The sequence below is a fragment of the Hylaeus volcanicus genome, unplaced genomic scaffold, assembly GCF_026283585.1.
Source record: "Hylaeus volcanicus isolate JK05 unplaced genomic scaffold, UHH_iyHylVolc1.0_haploid 12221, whole genome shotgun sequence".
NCBI classification, from domain to species: Eukaryota; Metazoa; Arthropoda; class Insecta; order Hymenoptera; family Colletidae; genus Hylaeus; species Hylaeus volcanicus.
Genome location: NW_026533163.1, coordinates 962,311 through 978,775, shown reverse-complemented (window position 1 = coordinate 978,775; position 16,465 = coordinate 962,311). Strand labels below are relative to the sequence as shown.

General features: G+C 34.8%; 3 protein-coding genes across 6 annotated transcripts; 2 read left to right on the top strand and 1 right to left on the bottom strand.

Moving 5' to 3' along the window:
• The first annotated feature begins 62 nt into the window (after positions 1–62).
• Positions 63–7,634, top strand: LOC128883294 (uncharacterized). 4 transcript variants are annotated; one of them, XM_054135500.1, is made up of 24 exons: positions 63–473; positions 567–690; positions 765–979; positions 1,031–1,118; positions 1,168–1,258; positions 1,313–1,560; positions 1,615–1,775; positions 1,844–2,029; positions 2,082–2,378; positions 2,437–2,959; positions 3,071–3,236; positions 3,297–3,752; positions 3,807–3,990; positions 4,044–4,665; positions 4,721–4,894; positions 4,958–5,074; positions 5,122–5,164; positions 5,219–5,480; positions 5,530–5,664; positions 5,750–5,930; positions 5,989–6,145; positions 6,191–6,265; positions 6,326–7,250; positions 7,305–7,634. In XM_054135500.1, the coding sequence occupies exons 1-14, from the start codon at positions 352–354 to the stop codon at positions 4,288–4,290; spliced, it is 3,108 nt and encodes a 1,035-aa protein (XP_053991475.1). In that variant the 5' UTR covers positions 63–351; the 3' UTR covers positions 4,291–4,665; positions 4,721–4,894; positions 4,958–5,074; positions 5,122–5,164; positions 5,219–5,480; positions 5,530–5,664; positions 5,750–5,930; positions 5,989–6,145; positions 6,191–6,265; positions 6,326–7,250; positions 7,305–7,634. The 4 variants fall into 4 exon arrangements, with proteins under 4 accessions (XP_053991475.1, XP_053991474.1, XP_053991473.1 ...); XM_054135499.1 differs by having other exon boundaries at positions 6,191–7,250; XM_054135498.1 differs by having other exon boundaries at positions 5,989–6,615; positions 6,675–7,250.
• A 258-nt stretch (positions 7,635–7,892) lies between these two features.
• Positions 7,893–14,190, top strand: LOC128883291 (uncharacterized). Its single transcript, XM_054135493.1, has 8 exons — positions 7,893–8,810; positions 8,912–9,124; positions 9,195–10,228; positions 10,378–10,440; positions 10,489–12,094; positions 12,155–12,233; positions 12,325–12,712; positions 12,832–14,190. Exons 1-8 carry the CDS (start codon positions 7,893–7,895, stop codon positions 14,069–14,071), a joined length of 5,541 nt encoding a protein of 1,846 aa, XP_053991468.1. The 3' UTR covers positions 14,072–14,190.
• A 138-nt stretch (positions 14,191–14,328) lies between these two features.
• Positions 14,329–16,336, bottom strand: LOC128883295 (uncharacterized). Its single transcript, XM_054135502.1, has 2 exons — positions 15,097–16,336; positions 14,329–15,011 (listed from the first exon to the last, which is right to left on the bottom strand). Exons 1-2 carry the CDS (start codon positions 16,334–16,336, stop codon positions 14,383–14,385), a joined length of 1,869 nt encoding a protein of 622 aa, XP_053991477.1. The 3' UTR covers positions 14,329–14,382.
• Between the last annotated feature and the right edge of the window lie 129 nt (positions 16,337–16,465).

Genomic DNA, 16,465 nt, shown 5'->3' with positions numbered 1-16,465 from the left:
TTAAAATTTTTTTCAGATTTTTTGTCAACATTTCAAAGTTGTTTTTTTAAAGTCTTCAATAAAAAAAAAACTTTTAGTTTTTTTTAAACAAGCATAAACAAAGTTTTTAAGCAATGTTTCAAAAAGAAAAAGATTTTTAATGAGTCAAATGTGTACAGGTTTCTTTCGCGTTACCATGAAAGAAAAACAAAGTGTCAGTGTAAAGAATATTTATGACAGATTAAATTTGTCCCGACAACAGAATCCAATTTCCCAACATAGTGATCATATATAGGTACGTCTTGATATATAAGACGTTTTGGACTAGGGAATCAGGTCTTCTCTTATCCTAGTTAAGAGAGTCTTGCTACTATGACGGCAACTACTCAGAAACTTGAAAATACATTAAAGCGAGCAGAACAGCTTATTTCAGTTAATGAAAAAGCGGAAGCTCTCAATGTTTTACATGCTATCATTATCCATCGACGATTAAGGTAATACATTGTTTATTTCTTCATTCTCCAAAGCATGTCGACACGAGTTTTTGTATTGCCTATTTTTTTTTATGACTTTGTGACTTTTTGTAGAGCGAATGGATGGGATACCAGTGCAGAACAAATTGTTACAAAGTTTATACATTTGTGTGTGGAGTTAGATAAGTTAAAATATGTTCGTGAAGGACTTCATTCCTATCGTGTTTTAACGCAGCAGGTGTTTGTTTCATTTAACGAATTGAATCTTGTTTTATAAAAAAATTGTCTTTTTGTCGTCTTTGACGGTCGTAGCACAATGTTTTATCGTTGGTAAAAGTTATGAAAGAATTAAGAGATGCTTCTGAAAAAAAATTAGAGCTGGCCAAAACAAAAGCATCTAATGAAGCGACTCTACCGGCAGGAGTTGATGATCTTGAAGCAGATGAAAGTCCTGAGTGCCTTATGTTATCTACGTTACAAGTTGAAGTTCGAGATAAAACCGCGAAAGAGCTTTACGCCGCTTTATTGTAAGATTTATTTGCTTTAAAAAGACTTTGAAATGATCCACTGAATTTGAGGGGGTGTTGGGAAACTTATAAAATAATTATGGATTTATTACGTTTTTGTCCTAAGATTGATTATTTTTATCACGACACTGCACGTCGAGTACGTTACCCCTCCTTGCTTCTCTACTTTAAAAATCGTTTTGTTTTAGGCCTTAGAGTTTTGTTTATTAAATAAAAGACCTCAAGAATTTCGTCGATTATGCGATACGCTACGATTGCATTATGCAAATTTTCAAAAATGTAAAGAAAATTAGAGTAGGAAAAAACTAAACTATTGATCTTTACGTTTATCAGATCGATCACGACCCGATTTCGAATCATTTTTACGCCCAGAAAGCCATATACCTATTCGCTTAACGCAAATGGATGTAGCAGCTGAACTTGGCCTTTGGACTCAATGCTTTCAAACAGCAGAAGATATCATTCATTTAGGACTACATGATATGTTGCAGCGTAGTCTCTATTCTAAGGACTCGGCTTATTACCAAAACCGTTCAGTGTTTCTAAGTCAAACGTCACGATTTTATGAAAAATTAGCTAGGGTACAATTTTTTGTGTTTCCAATGACTTTCCCTTCATGTAGCCGTTATGCTTAGGTCTTCAAAGTATCTGGACAATGGACGCTTCATGCTTCGGCTATTCTTCGAAACCTTTTTCACACAAGACAACATAAACGCTCCGTTACTAAAGAAGAGCAAGTTCAACTTTCAAGTATAGCAGTAATAGCCATTTTGTGTGTTCCTATTCTTCAGAAAAAGTAATGTGAATAAGGAAGAAAAAAAAAGTCTTACTGATTTGTGATATTTTGTGTGCTTGGTTCTTCAGTCATCAAGGGATGAATGACATAGAGTATCAAAAAAAGTTAACCAATATGTTAGGCCAAGGCTGTTTCACGACGCGCGCGTCCATGCAATCCATTATAGAAACGCGTGGAATTTTATCAGCAGCCTCACCTCAAGTTGAGAGACTGTATAGGCATGTTGAAGGGGAAGTCGTTCCTATGACTTATTGGTTAGTTGATTCGAAACCTCAATTAACAAGTAATTTGTTTTTCTTTATGTAGTTCTAAAGCTGAAGAACTTATTAATCAAGTGAAAAAAGAAATGACTTTATGCGATGCTTACCTTATGGCATTAAAACGTGTTATCTTTGATCGCCTCATGTTGCAATTAGAAAATGTGTACACATCCATGTCGATTGATTTTTTCACAACATGTGTTTGTAAAAAATCATTTTTTCCATGGAGTCAGGCTGAAGTGATTTTAGTTCAACTCATTCAAGATGGTTTTCTACATTTGCGATTAGATTATTCTGAGCATGCTTTAATATTCGGAGACGTATTAAAGAATTCTGATCTTGTGTAATGTTGTCGACTAATGTATTCGTCTTTTCTTTAAACATTGTATCTTCTTGTTTAGGGAAGATAATCGTTTTTACTCAGTGGCTAACGTCTTTAATAAAATTGTTTTACATCATCCAGATTTAAAAGCTTTTTCCTCTCCATGCAATGCCAGTTTACACTATACTACATTTTATTCTAATTTCGAAGAAAAACTTAGAATTGAAGAAAAGCGTCTTGAAAAAAGAAATCGTGCGATTATTGAATGCCGACTTCGACAACTGGAGAAACAGTCAGCAGAAGAAGAAGCAAGAAAGACAAAGGAAATTCAAAAACAACGTCAAGATGAAGAAGAAGAGCAAAAAAGACGAGAAGCCGCTTTGCTTTTAAATGAAACAATACGTCGTCGTGAAGCTTATGAGCAATTAATGCTTCTTTATGGTGAACAAATAGTAGCAGAATTTAAGGCCATGGCGGAAAAAGCCAATGGTAAAATTATTCATAAAGGAAAGCCTATTGAGGATATCACGACGGATGATATCCTGACTGGAAAGTATGATCATGTTGATTACGAAACGATACAAGAAGAATTACGTACAAAGGTATTTTTTTTTTGAGTTTTATTAGAAAGAAAATAAAAGTGAATTTTGTTTAATGTCATGTCATTCTTTTGGGAGTTAACTCTGAATTGTTTTGATTACAATCGTTTCTAGGAAAAGCAAGAGCGTAGTCGACAACATCGTCAAGAATCAAAGCGGGCAGAACATCTTGTACGCGCGTTGCGTGAAGAGGAATCTCAACTCATAAAAATTTGGAAGGAAAAAGTGGAAGAAGAAGATCGAAATATTCTAAAAGAAAAACGTGCACAATTTGAAAAGCGTACGTGAAGGCACAAAGTGAACCACTGGTGGAATGATACTTTGCTTTTGTACCTAATAGAATATGCTAAATTTATTGAAGAAAGAAATCATCAAAAAAATGTTCTGAAAAGTGTTCGAAAAGAGTTTGAAGCTTATTTTGAAACGTGTATGGAAAAGCGTCGGGAGGCATGGGAACAACAATGTCGTGAGCGTTTGGAAAAAACAAACAAAATATTAAAGCAGAGAAAAATTGAGCGGGCTAAAGTGGCTCGTCAATTAAAGGAATTACAGCGAGCAGAGGAAGAGAAACGTCAAGAAGAAGAACGTCTTTTAGCGGAAGCTCGAGCGAAAAAAGAATTTGAAGAACGTCAAGAACTTGAAAAGGAAGCCATGAGAAAGCGAGTTGAAGAGAAGCAAAGGGAAAAAGATCTGGAAATTGAAAGGCGTTTCAAACAAATGGAAAAGGTTCCTCGTACTTCTTTTGTTAAAGTAAATCTTGTGGATGATTTAGATTGGTCTCGAAAAGCTGTTATCAGTAAGAAAAAAGCAGTAGTGTATGAAAAGACAAAATGTCGCGTTCTGATTATAGCACGGCCAGCCGTTGACGACGCTCAAACAAGTGCTAACAAGGTTATTTTTGACTCTCCGACTCCTAAAGTAGAGAAATATATTCCTCCTCACAGTCGAATGGATTCGAAAACGTTGCAGAACACAAGTCGTGTTCGACGTTTTTCTGAACTAGATCGAAGTCTTTCCAATAAAAATTTTACACAGTATGTTTTTTTAATGTATACAAACTCTTTTTAATAAAGTTTTCTTTTTCAAGTTCTGTCCGTTCCTTTGATAAAACTGTTCAAACTCGAAAAAAACATGGAAACGCATCCAACTTTGGTTTAAGTCGAAACGACGACGTTGAAATCGTTCGTCATTTACCTCCAAATCAAATGACCACCCCGTCCGTACAGAATATTAAATCGACTATCGCTGAGCATGTGACTAAATCCACGCAACATTCTGTTGGAGACGGATTTACTACCGTTACGAAAAAGTTAAAACCCCGTTCACCAAAATAAATTTTAAAACAACAACATTCAAATAGTATTTAATTCATATAACAGTTTGTTTGTTAAATGCAAAAAAAAAAAACATTTTTTTACAAAATACGTCTATCACTCGACACTGTACATTGATAGACTCGACAACATTTTGTCATGTAACCGTTCTTTCTTTCCTTATAAGCTGAACGATAAAGAAAAAAAACAATGCTGGTTTTTACGAAAAGTTGTTTCGTACAAATGAAGCAGTCTTAAATGACGTTATGTCGATGAAAAATAACCTAGTTGAACGACCATGTTGTCTTAAAATACTTGTATTCACGTATTGTTGTAATGTGACAGAAAAAAAAATTAGACACGGCCTAAAGCACTGGACTAGGGCTTTTTTTCTCAGTAGGCCTCGAAACCTTTAAAACAATACATTGACGCAAAACTCTCATCTTTTCAGTTGATTGTTTCTTTTAAAAAAGACCATGGAACTTTTCAAAAAACAAAACAGGTTCCCATGACGCATTTTATTTTATTGAGAGAGAGATAGAGTCATCATGTGGCGTTCTCAAATCGATTTTATTCAATGTACTGAGCTGCTTAAAAGCGCTTGGAATTTCAGAAACAACCATAAGTTAGCTTGAAAGAAAATTATGATTTTTTTTTATTGCTGTTTTCATTTTTTGCTATTTTCTAGTTTTCAAGAAGCAACAAAAAAATGTGAGTCAGCACTGAGGCTTTTACAAGCCTACCAGGGAGACCAAAAAACATCATTAATTTTCAATACTTGCCAACTCTTAGGGGACATCCATAGGTAGACGGTTGATTACATTTTTCTTCTTTTCAGTGTACATTATTTAGGAAGCAACATCATTATTCGAAGGCCTTATTATGTTATACTTTTGTAAATTATTCAAAACATTTTGTGACAGATTTCAAGTACGAAATTTGTCTCTAGGCTATTGTTTCCATGGAACGACTTGCTTCTCAAAACCTTAATACCAATCTTTTGTTCAATGCTGTTCTGGTGATTTGGAAATTATTGGAAACCCCTCATCACACGTTCACTATTTCTTATTTGTACCGTTTTTCTAAAGTGTGTTTAGAGAAATGTTTACAAATTGAGGGACCTTCACAACGTATTACTTACTTTTTGTTCAAAAATTATATATGCATTGGAGACCTTCTTTCTGCGTTATCCTTAGTCAAATTTGTTGTTGGTAAAAAAAGGACTAGGTTGTTCTCATTTCAAAACTGGTGTGCTGCTAGATGAAAATATACCCTTTTCATTGCGTTGCCAGTCAAAAATCAACATACAAGAACTTCCTCAGTTGTTGTTTCAGTTATTTTCTTCATTTCCACAACACCATACAAGGAAAGATTCTCCACCCATCTTCAATTCAAGTACCTACTTTTTTTTATTTAATAATTTTTTTTTTTTTTAAAACCTCAATTTAATTTTTAAATTTGCGTCTGTTTGGGGCCTTAGGAAAAATTGATTTCCCCTTTTTTTATTTAAATGAGTATAGAATTCCTAGAAATGTCTTATCAAGTTTAGCGGACAAATCAGCTTGTACAGATCATTTCCTTGAATGTATACTTTGCTTTATCAACAGCCTTCAACAATATTTCAACTTGTCAAAAAGTTTTACTTTAACTTGTTTATTAAAGTCAGTTTCCTCTATTTTTTTTTTTTGTCTTTCAAATTGTTTTTATCTTTTTGCCTAGTTTGCGTGTGTGTGATGAAATAAAAAATACTCATATGGATATTTGGTGGAACCAAATGGAAACAGAAACGAAACTCGTTTCCACGTCTTTCACAAAGACGCGAATTGGTGTTCTTGATGAAGCTTTTTCTATCATAAAGCCACCACGCATGACTAAAGTAATTTTTTGTTTTTGATTGAATCGCAAAACTGTCCTTTTGCAGGACATTGGAAAAAAGAAAATCAGTGATCACACTTTTGCCGATGATTGTAGCAAAACAACCACTGAACTAGATCAAGTAGAAATTGGTGGTGTGATGAAAAACATTGAAAATTACAAAGTTTTGTATTGGTTATAGGTCCTATTATGCCTTGACACATTTCTTGTGTCGTACGACTCGAATTCATGTGGTTGTTCTTGCCCTGAAGGGGTTTCAGGTTGCCCTGAGGAAAAAAACTCCTTAACAACATTTCCTGGCTTTAAAAAAATTATTCTCAACTTATATAATACTGTAATTGAATTGTTGAAACTTTTTTCTTTGTTACCGTTATAAATGAAGACTTAGTTTTTTCTGATTGTTTTTTCTAGTCGTTAGACAATCGAAAGAAACGTCAGGATAAGCAGACATTGAGTTTGGCGTTACTTGAGGTATGAGGTCGTATTATTGTCTTCTTGTGAAAAGAAATATAAGGTTTTATTGAATTCAGTTATGTGATGTGTTTATTAAAAATCATTACTATCTTGAATCTCCTCATAAATTTCTTGAATGTATCATGCAAATTGTACCGCATGTTTCTCAAAGTTTATTAAAGGATTACTCTTATATTATTATGGCATTATTGTATGCATCTCTTCATATTGATCCACCCCCTAGGCGAATCGTTCAATTTTGCTTTATAACTCTTCAAGCGACTCTGAAAGATTCTTCAATAGTATGGGGGACGACGTATGCGTTAATAGTGGCGTCTTTGAAATCACGTGATTTGAAAGGATTGACTTATTCGTTGCGTCTACTTGAAAAAATAAGGTCGACAAGCATTGGCACCATTTGGGTCGAATCAGCCCAAGATGTGGTCGAAGCTGAGTTGCTCCTTTTGAATTATAAAACATTGACGACGGAAGACACTAAGAGTCACTTGGAATGGATGTCAAAAATTATGTATTTACAAAAAACTATCAGTTGTCTTTTTTTTTTCGTTTCGAAATATGAATTTCGTTTGCCTCTTGTTTTAAATGTATCGAACGTCCTCAATGACGTCAATATCTTAAAAGGTTTTCTTCAAGTCAGATGTGTTTGTTTAATGATGTTTTGCCAAGTCGACATTGTTCTTTACTAGGTTTTATCAAAAGATGTGACGATCGTGCTAACACATTTGGTGCCATTCTTTTGCAAACAACGTTTAAAAAGCGAAGAAACGTTTCATTCTTCTACCTGCGGTTCCTTGCAATCTATTGAAGAATGCCCTGAAATGCAATTCATTCCATTTCTCTTTGATATGATTGGTAACGTCTTAGCTCTTCAGGCATTCTTAGGACGCAGACTTCTTCAAACAGCGTGTTCCGCCCATATGACCCAATTCATTGCCTTAGGGTTTGATGTGTCCCAGGGACATCCGAACACTTTGATTAGCTTTTTACCTCCATTGCTTTCCGCGTTAGATGGAGTTGGCTATTGTTTGGAAAAGATTGAAACCAATGCTTCTTTATGTAGGCCTCACAGTCCATATTTACTTTCAATTAAAATTAGCGATTTCACAAACATAATGACACCTGAATTGTTACAAGAAAGTGAATCAGATCAAGATTCCGAATCAACTCAAACTATGAACTCTCACATACTTCCTCTTGATTCTGTCAAGAAAGTCCCAAAAGACATTTGTTCATTTGAAACATTTTTTAACTATTCCGCTGGATGTCATGCATGCATGAAAGGGTGTTACGCCTTACTACAACAGGATAATGCAGCGTTAAAATTGTTTTCGAGTCAGTGTAAATCGAGCCTTGTTTCAAAACAAAAACATTTATATCCTTTATTATCAAGAATACGTTTTGAACTTGTTAGTATTATGAGTCTTTTGACCGTTCCTTTACGGTTGGAAACGTTTCAACAAATTGAAAAACAAGTTGATTCAGTTAACAACCCTCAACACGTCTTTTCTCTTATGTTTGGTTATCTTGGCAAAGTGAATCTGAAACATGAACAGTTCATCACCTCGTCAGATTACATTCAAAACATTTTAAAATTACTACGCCACATTTCCTTGATGGATACGAAACTATTCAATTGTACCACATATCACTGCGTCGAAGACACTGTTGTTCCGCATTTGATTCAGCAATACAAGGCAGCTTTTGTAACGGGTGATCTTTTTGAAATATCCCACAACACTTTAGCTTTATATCAAGAAACACAATTCTTAGACACAAGTCGTCGTCTTTATCAAGGATCTTTTACGTGCTGTCCTGGTTTAGGAACACTCAGTATTTCTTTTCATCTACTTAATCTTTGTTTGCGTAGTTTTTCAAATGTTCGTTTTATTTGCGGTTGGATTGCCGAATGTCAACAAATACTTTCAACAGTTAAAACTTGTTTTGAAAATCCTTTTTCTTTACGTATCACGAAAACCATACAAAAGGAAAGTATTGAACCCTTTGAAATTGCTTCCTACTTACCTTTTTTTCTAAAAACGGTTTATTGGGATACGCTTGATTACACTGTTTTTCATCTCACTCGAGTGGTTCCCAAAAAATCTTATTGTTTAAAAAAATGTATTTCATGGAACACGGAAATGCTTATTGTTGAACTGATTGGTATTAGTCTTGTTCGACTTTATGGTCTTGTCGTAAGCTTTTTGTTACACATGTTTTTGATTGTTTAATGGTGGTAACCATTCATTTGTTTTTTAAAGATTTCAAAATTTTTCTTTTATTCTTTTTGTGATAGGTGTATCCACGACCTGCACCTCCTTTTGACGCGTGCCAAATTTTAAGTCCCAACGATCATGAACATATTGCTTCCATTCTAGCGAATAAAAGTGATAGCGCGACACTTTCTTTTCGAATCACCACGCCATTAGTACTACTTTTGGGTGTCAATGTGTACAAAAAATTGTCACTGTGGTATTCAGGAAGATCTAAAAAAGTGCATTTTTCAAAGGTGAAAACGCATCAAGTTTGTTTCATTTTATAAAATGTCATGTTTTTTTTTTTTTCCTTTTTTTCAAAAGGTATTTCGAAATGTTATGGCTGAAGGAATTGAATCATGCATTTTTATTGAAGCTCCAGATTCTTGTACATTAGAGAAAACAAAATATGAAACAACTTTTTTCAATGTTACCGTACCTCAGCCTACTTTTTTGCAGAACATTTCCCTTAACAAACTATGGACGGTTAAATCATTTGGTTTATGGGCTTATATATCCGATCCTTTATATTTTCCATCAACATTAGAAGTTTTTGACGAGGAAGAAAGTAGTAAACATCCGGTTTCCGGGGATAGCATTGTAGAGGAAGGCGACACAAAAACTGATACCACACTAACACAAACACAGTTATTTGGTTGTCTTTTCAATGCTTGGCATCATAAATGGCCCTGTCTCCAGACTTATGGAACTGTGAACCTTTCGACATTTTCAGCGTTAGTCAAACCTGAATGGCATGAGGATCACAATAGGAAGCAATGGACAAGTGTGCTTCAATCAGGGTCCATTTTGTCCGATTCAGATACGGATCATTTGCTCTTGTCTTGGATGCGACGTCGCGATGACGACATCCCATCCTCCGATGATGATACAAGTGCAATGAATTCAAAATATTTGCACTTACAAACAGCAATGATTCATTTTGTCTTTGATCCCGAGAGTTCTGTGCAATGGAGACCTTTCACTGATTTCAAGCATTATAAAATACTCATGGCGTCCATTTTGAAAAAGGTTTACAATGATTTTTGGTTTGGTTTCAATTCCTACCAACAACTTTTACATACATTCTTTTTTCAAGCATTACCGCTGCGGGCAGCGTTATACTTACCAAAAAAACTTTTAGAAATAGGTTTTGAAGCTTCATTGTGGGGTGATGCATTTTCATTTTTCTTTAAGGAAACTCAAGTAGCGCAGCCCTCTTATTTAACAAGAAGTGTTCTTAGTTACCTTCCCACATCCTTACTAACAAACGGAGCGTATTCTATTAATTCACTTGAAATGAATGAATTACTCGATAATTTAGCAAATATCAATAGAGCGGCCTCTTTAGGATATATTAAGTAATCCATTCATGTCGTAACACTAAAAATCATTATATTGGTGTGAAAATTTAATACACTACAAAGAGCCACTTGAATGGTCGACACAATGTCTTATAAATGTTGTCGTCATGACTTAAAGCTTTCATTTCTCTGTCTTTTCCTTTCAGTTTAAAATCATTTAGTGCCGCAGCCTATACGCATCGTCAATTGTTCCTTCTACTTAACGATAGGTACTAGTACTTGTTTTTCTCCACAAACACTATTTCAATTTTCTTAAGGTTTGCAGCAGAAGAATGTTGGCCGGCTATTCTTCCTTTTGTAGAAACAATGCCAGTGGATGACATTTTGACGGAACACGACACTGTATGCTTTACTTGTCACAATGTTGTACCAGCAGAAATACCCATGCGTGAAGGAGTGCAAAGTTTATTTCTTTTACGAGTCGAAAACTCACTTTTAGGGCATTCTATGTACACTCAAGTAAAGCATAGGATGCCAAAAAGCATATGTGGGAAGGAAGTAAAGAAAAACGCAGGGGTTAACTTGAACGCGTCCTATCAAGCTTCAGGCTTAGAGTGTGAACCAATTGTTTCTTGTGACAGCAACGTGTTTTACGATTTGAATGACCCGTGGTATGCATTAGCAACGTGTCCTTTTGTGACTTCATTACAACTTTATGCCGACTGTTGTAAGGACACTCAAGAGAAACACCAGTTTGAAAATTCAGGGGCAAAATTAACAAAGTCGTGTTTTGTACAAGAGAAATCAGAAAAAGAAAAAGCGTGTGTCTGTGAAGGTTGTAAAAATGTTAAAATACTTGAACAATGTTTAATTCCAGTAAAACAGCTACAGCTATTAAATTTTTTCGACTGTTTTGTTTTATATGCTCGGAGTCGGGTAGAATCCCTTTTAGTGCAATTTTCTCTTTGTAAGCTAACGTCCCCCGTTCCATCGGGCATTACGTTAAGCCATTTGAAATCATTAAGAGATCATTGTGATCAAAAAATGGTTCAAGACAAAAACACTCTTTTCTTTGTATACAATTGGAAGGGTAAAAGAGAAAAAAATACTGCTGACGTTCTTTATTTGGAAAGAATTAATAAAGTTTTCTTTCAAGCTGAAGAATTAAGCTTTCTATTTTCCAATTTGACGAAAATGGCGGGAAAACCCCTGTTATCAATTTTGTGTTCAGATGATGATACACGGGATGTGAAGACTCCTTTCAAATGCTATAGTCTTCATACTCTGAAACTTTTAAAAAGTTGCATTTGGATTCCTGATATGATTCTTGCGCGTTGTTGCTTATTAAAAACTAAATTGTATCTCTACGAAACAAAAGCAGTAGCACCTTTCCTACTAAAACATTATGTCATCTTTTTACGCGCTTTTGTTTCTTTGAACAAATCCTTGTCGTATTTAAATGTTCAAACAAAAAATAATTGTCTTGTCACAACTCCAATGACACCAAAAATTCAATCTTGGAAAACTCAACTACCCTCACATTTGCAGTGTTTGTCTTATCACGATGCTGCACCATTAATACGCCTCATCAATTTACGGTCATACCTTTTACTGTTAGGATTGTATTCCGGCCCTTCTTCGCATACAAATCAACTTGACGTGTTTCGCCATTTAAACCACACGCAGTCCACTAGAGAGTTTTCCCCCGCAAAAAGCAGGGAAGACAATTCCGCCACCTCAACTTCCCCGACTTACTGTAGTGTGCCATCATTTTCGGGTGCTCCTACCTTGGAAATTCACGACGCATTTCAACTACGGACTCCTCATACACAAGACCAGATCTTCAATAGTGAAAAAGCTACATTCACGCAAGCCCATCATGACACCTGGAATTCGACTGAAACACTAGAGTGCCCGTCAATGGTTAGCCTTAGACGACCCTGGTCCTCTTTAGGTGGCATACGACACTTCCTTGTTGTGCAGAATTGTGTAAAGCCAAACGTGGATGGGAACTCCAGTATAACAATGAATTCGAGTCAGTGTGTTTATCACAATGACGATGGTGGGCAACACACGGATAGTGATGTTTTTTTTAAAGGCTTCACTTTAGCGCACCGTTCAACAAAACAATGTTTTCTTGTTTGTTTACCTAGGTTTGAATGAATCTCACGAAACTAATTCGTTTTCTGATTTGAGTATCTCGACACGCAATTTGTTGGTAACAAATGATTCGTTTTCAAACGTTAATCAAGTACCGCTTCAAACATCTTTTGTTGATAAAGAAGATAATATAGCGTGGCTTTTATGTTCTTTATGCGTTTGGGACAAAAAATTATTAACTCCACAAGTTTGTGATGAACTTTATGAATTGTGTAATCATTACGAAAAACAATTATCAATGGAATTAAAGCCCAATGATTCACAAAAGTATCATGATGCAATATGTGACAAGTTACGACGTGAAGGGGCTTCTTGTACCTTATTTGTTTCATTACAAAAAGATTGTTTTAAAGGATTGAATATCTTGGCTTCATGTTTTGGGTACATGTTTTAGTTTGTGGTGTTAGAATGATGACAAGTTTCAAGTATTTTATTTTGTTTTATGCTAAAAGATTATATGAATGTTGCCTTATTATGCTTGTTCCTAATGATGATTTTAGAAAATACTTCACCAACGTGTATCAAACTATTTCACGGTTTCATATTTTCACTGGAAATCCTTTGGAAGCCGTGAAACAACTTGAACCTTTACTTTCAAAAAGCTTCAATCGAAATAAACATATGGATACAAAATCTTCAAATACTTCCCTTTCAAAACAAAGTAACACGGCGCTACTTTTATATCATCAAATGCTTTTATACCGTTTACGTCACGAAGAAAAAATTAAATATAAAACTGTTATTTTTTTATTCATCATTCTTGAATTACTACTTGATGAAAATCAACCAACATCTTTACAGTCTTCTTTCAATCCAAGTTTGGGACAGGAAAGAAAAGAAGCGGAAGGTGGACTGACTGCGTCTGTGGATGACGCGCCTGTCATTTCTTCACGTACAATCACCAATCTACCTGCTGGCATGTTTCATGCCACTATTCTTTCACACCTTCCGCATACTTTTGTTAATCATAATAAACAGTCTTTTACAACACGACAATGGAAGATTTTGCGTCGGCATCAAGATAATATCAAGAAACGGAAAATCAATGAGATTCTTACTTACTTGATTGATTTGCTTCATTTTTATATAAGGTGTGCTAAAAAGCAAGCAACATCACAGGAAGCTGTGCTGCTTAATGTGCCAATGGATTCAAAAGCATTAAGTCACGTTTTATGTCAATGCATTTTAATTGGTTTATACATGCTCGCTCAATCTCTTTCAAAACAATTATCTGATGCCTCATTCATTCTTCCTTGGGAATGTGTGAATCCAACGGTGGCGCCGCCCCGAAACCATTTTGATACGGCTTTTATTACGCCACAGCTTGTAAAGCAATTATCGTCCATTATTCCTTTATTTCCTAAACAATACCATTTCCTAGCGCAACGGTATACGTCTTTTGTTCATCGCATGTCGAATACCCTGCTTGTGCATGAAGTTCATTTAACTCATCCTAGTGCGTTAGTACTTGAAGAGTTGACTCCATTCAACGATATCACTTACGTTCTTGCCTTGTGCCACTTGGCTTGTGGTGGTAAAGCTAGTTTAGCTTTAAAAGTTTCTAAAGGAAAAGGAGTGTATCAGTTTGTCGAGTCAGCTGTTTCACACCATGTAGAAGAATATCACTCGTTGCATCATATTTTTAAAACACTTTCAATAGTAGAAAAAGAAACCAATACAAATCGTCGTATTCCATGTTCTACGTTGGACAAATTTCGGAAAAAAATGAAGCGTTCTTAAAAAAAAAATGACCGCATTGTATGTTGTTTAGACAATGTACGTGATGATCAAAGAGGGTTGTGCAAAAACGATGTTTCCCTCACTTCTTTATTAAAAATCCTCACCGCTACTCATAACAACACACGAGATTTTCTCATTTCAAATTAAAACGTCAACATTTTTTTTTTTATTCTTTATTTTTTTATAAAAAATTAAAAAAATCTTATTAAAGTTGTGTAGTAATGGAAAAGTTGACTTAAAATATTTTTAAAAAAAAATAATGCATAAAACTATAAAATAATTTATCAAACAACTGTAACAGATTTCTGCTTTCATTTTGAAACAGTAGCCAAATAATCACGAGACTGATCCGTACCATTTAGAACGTAAATGGCACGGTTTTTGCCGTTAAAAAAATTTAAATTTTTTAAATGGAAAATTCTTTGACGATTTTCTCGCACTGAGCCATGTGTCGAAGCGTTTATATTTAAATAATTCAATTGACTGTTGGCTTTGTTCTTTTCAGAATGAAGGGAATTTAAACGATTATTAAAGCGTGGAATAATTGACGCATTGTTTTCAGCGTTTTTTTTTTCATGTCTTGACTTTTTAATTTTGTCTGATAAACTCACAATTGGTGATAACGTTTCATTTCGAATTTCCAAAGTGCTGTTTCTTCGTTTGTTTAATTTTTGATGAAATGTCTCTTTAAAATCATTTATGGAAGAATTATGAGTAAAACGTTTATTGAATGGTGCATGTCTTGAACGATTCAAGTGAAGTATTTTATGCTGAAAACGTTTTTCTTTGTTTGTTGTATTAAAAACTTCCCCTTGTGATAGTTTCTCCAAATTGTCGTCGGGTAAAGTTTCTTGAGATATTTGTATCCTTCTAGAATCTTCAGGCAATGTTTTATTGTCTTCCGTCAACACTTTGATCGATTGAGCTCTTCTCCATTCACCTAAGTACATTTTATTTTTTAATAGTATATCATTTTTGTAAAGAAAATTTTTGACCAGCAATCAAATTATAGCCTTTTGAATTACCTGTTTTAAAAGATAGTGGTTCCCTAACATTTTGTAATGTTTCAGGGACATGTGAAGAGGTGCTTGCGGCTGGAGACGAAGATTGTTGAATCAGGTTACCAAATTTTTTCTTTAAAATATCCCCTGATACATGGAGTCGATTGGCTAGTATGGAATCACTAAAAGGATTGATTTCTTCAAGGGAACGAGTTTGTTTTTTTTGTAAATCACGCATAAATAAATTCAAATCTCTCACTGTGACACAAAAATCATCCGGACACAAATATAAAAAGCAAAATTGTGAACTGAGATATTGAAAATAATTCTGAAGAATTATCTCAGCCTCCAATTTTGTTTTCGTTCCGTTTAATAACGTGGGTATCAAAGGGTCTTGAAAACAGTCATTATCGCGAAACCTATCAGCAAAAGGAAGGTCTCCTGGTATAATCCCTGGATACGTTACGTTCAGTGAAAGAGGGACTCCAGCAAAAGGATTTCGAAAAAATACAGCTAAAGCTGCCCTCCCTAAATTGGCGTTGCGATTTAGTATTCGAATCGTTCGTTTGTCTGTAGGATCATAGCACAAATGGGTCCTTCTAATATCATCAAATTTTTCATAATTCGGCTCAACAACAATAAACGATAGTACAAAGACATTAAGAGCATTTATTTGAAAATAAAGATAACCTATGGGTCGGGCTGTAGCAAAAGTAATGGTATGTAAAGAAACTTGTCCGTTTTCAAAAAATGGATAAAGGTCAAGGGTTCTTGAAGGCGATACAGTATTATTGGCTGCTGAATTTCTATCTCGGTGTACCACCGTGGAAATGTTTTGTCCTTGAAAGACCTGATATGATTTTTCTTCCATGACATCAAAAGCTGCATAATTACGTTTATTTCTTGAAAGTTTTAAAAAACGACAGTCCATATTGTCAGACATCGTCCCTGATATTAAACAAAAGTTGGCTGTAAAATTCTGAATTTTTCGATCTTCTAAATCATCAAAACATCGGTCTCGAGTACTATGGCAATTAATTTGAAATTCGCCATGAATCAAAGTATCACGCGTGAGATTAATTCCCCTATAATGACTCTCTAAATGTATTCTTTGAAGGATAAAGTATAAAGAACGGTCGCGTGAATTGATGATTGGTTGGGTTTCATTCTCATGATCATACACTGAAACGCCTGAGTTCTCAGATGAAATAGCTACATTAAAGCAAACAAAAAGTAGACAAAGGAAGCTAACGAGTTGGTTCATTGTAGTATTCTATTCTATTCAATGTTTAAAAATTTTTAAACTAATGCTTTGAATTTGGATGAAGGTTTTACTACAGCTGATTACATGCGTCTCATATGACTATCACATGTACAATTTCCTTCAGTGTGA

Excerpts from the sequence above, each read along its gene's own strand:
- LOC128883294 (XM_054135500.1), top strand. The coding sequence starts at position 352 with ATGACGGCAACTACTCAGAAACTTGAAAATACATTAAAGCGAGCAGAA. Across the intron at positions 1,259-1,312 it reads TTATGCAAATTTTCAAAAAT|ATCGATCACGACCCGATTTC; the intron begins GTAAAGAAAATT and ends TACGTTTATCAG. Across the intron at positions 3,991-4,043 it reads TCCAATAAAAATTTTACACA|TTCTGTCCGTTCCTTTGATA; the intron begins GTATGTTTTTTT and ends TTCTTTTTCAAG.
- LOC128883291 (XM_054135493.1), top strand. The coding sequence starts at position 7,893 with ATGAAAGGGTGTTACGCCTTACTACAACAGGATAATGCAGCGTTAAAA. Across the intron at positions 8,811-8,911 it reads TTCGACTTTATGGTCTTGTC|GTGTATCCACGACCTGCACC; the intron begins GTAAGCTTTTTG and ends TTTTTGTGATAG. Across the intron at positions 12,095-12,154 it reads CACTAGAGTGCCCGTCAATG|AATTGTGTAAAGCCAAACGT; the intron begins GTTAGCCTTAGA and ends CTTGTTGTGCAG.
- LOC128883295 (XM_054135502.1), bottom strand. The coding sequence starts at position 16,336 with ATGAACCAACTCGTTAGCTTCCTTTGTCTACTTTTTGTTTGCTTTAAT. Across the intron at positions 15,012-15,096 it reads ACCACTATCTTTTAAAACAG|GTGAATGGAGAAGAGCTCAA; the intron begins GTAATTCAAAAG and ends AAATGTACTTAG.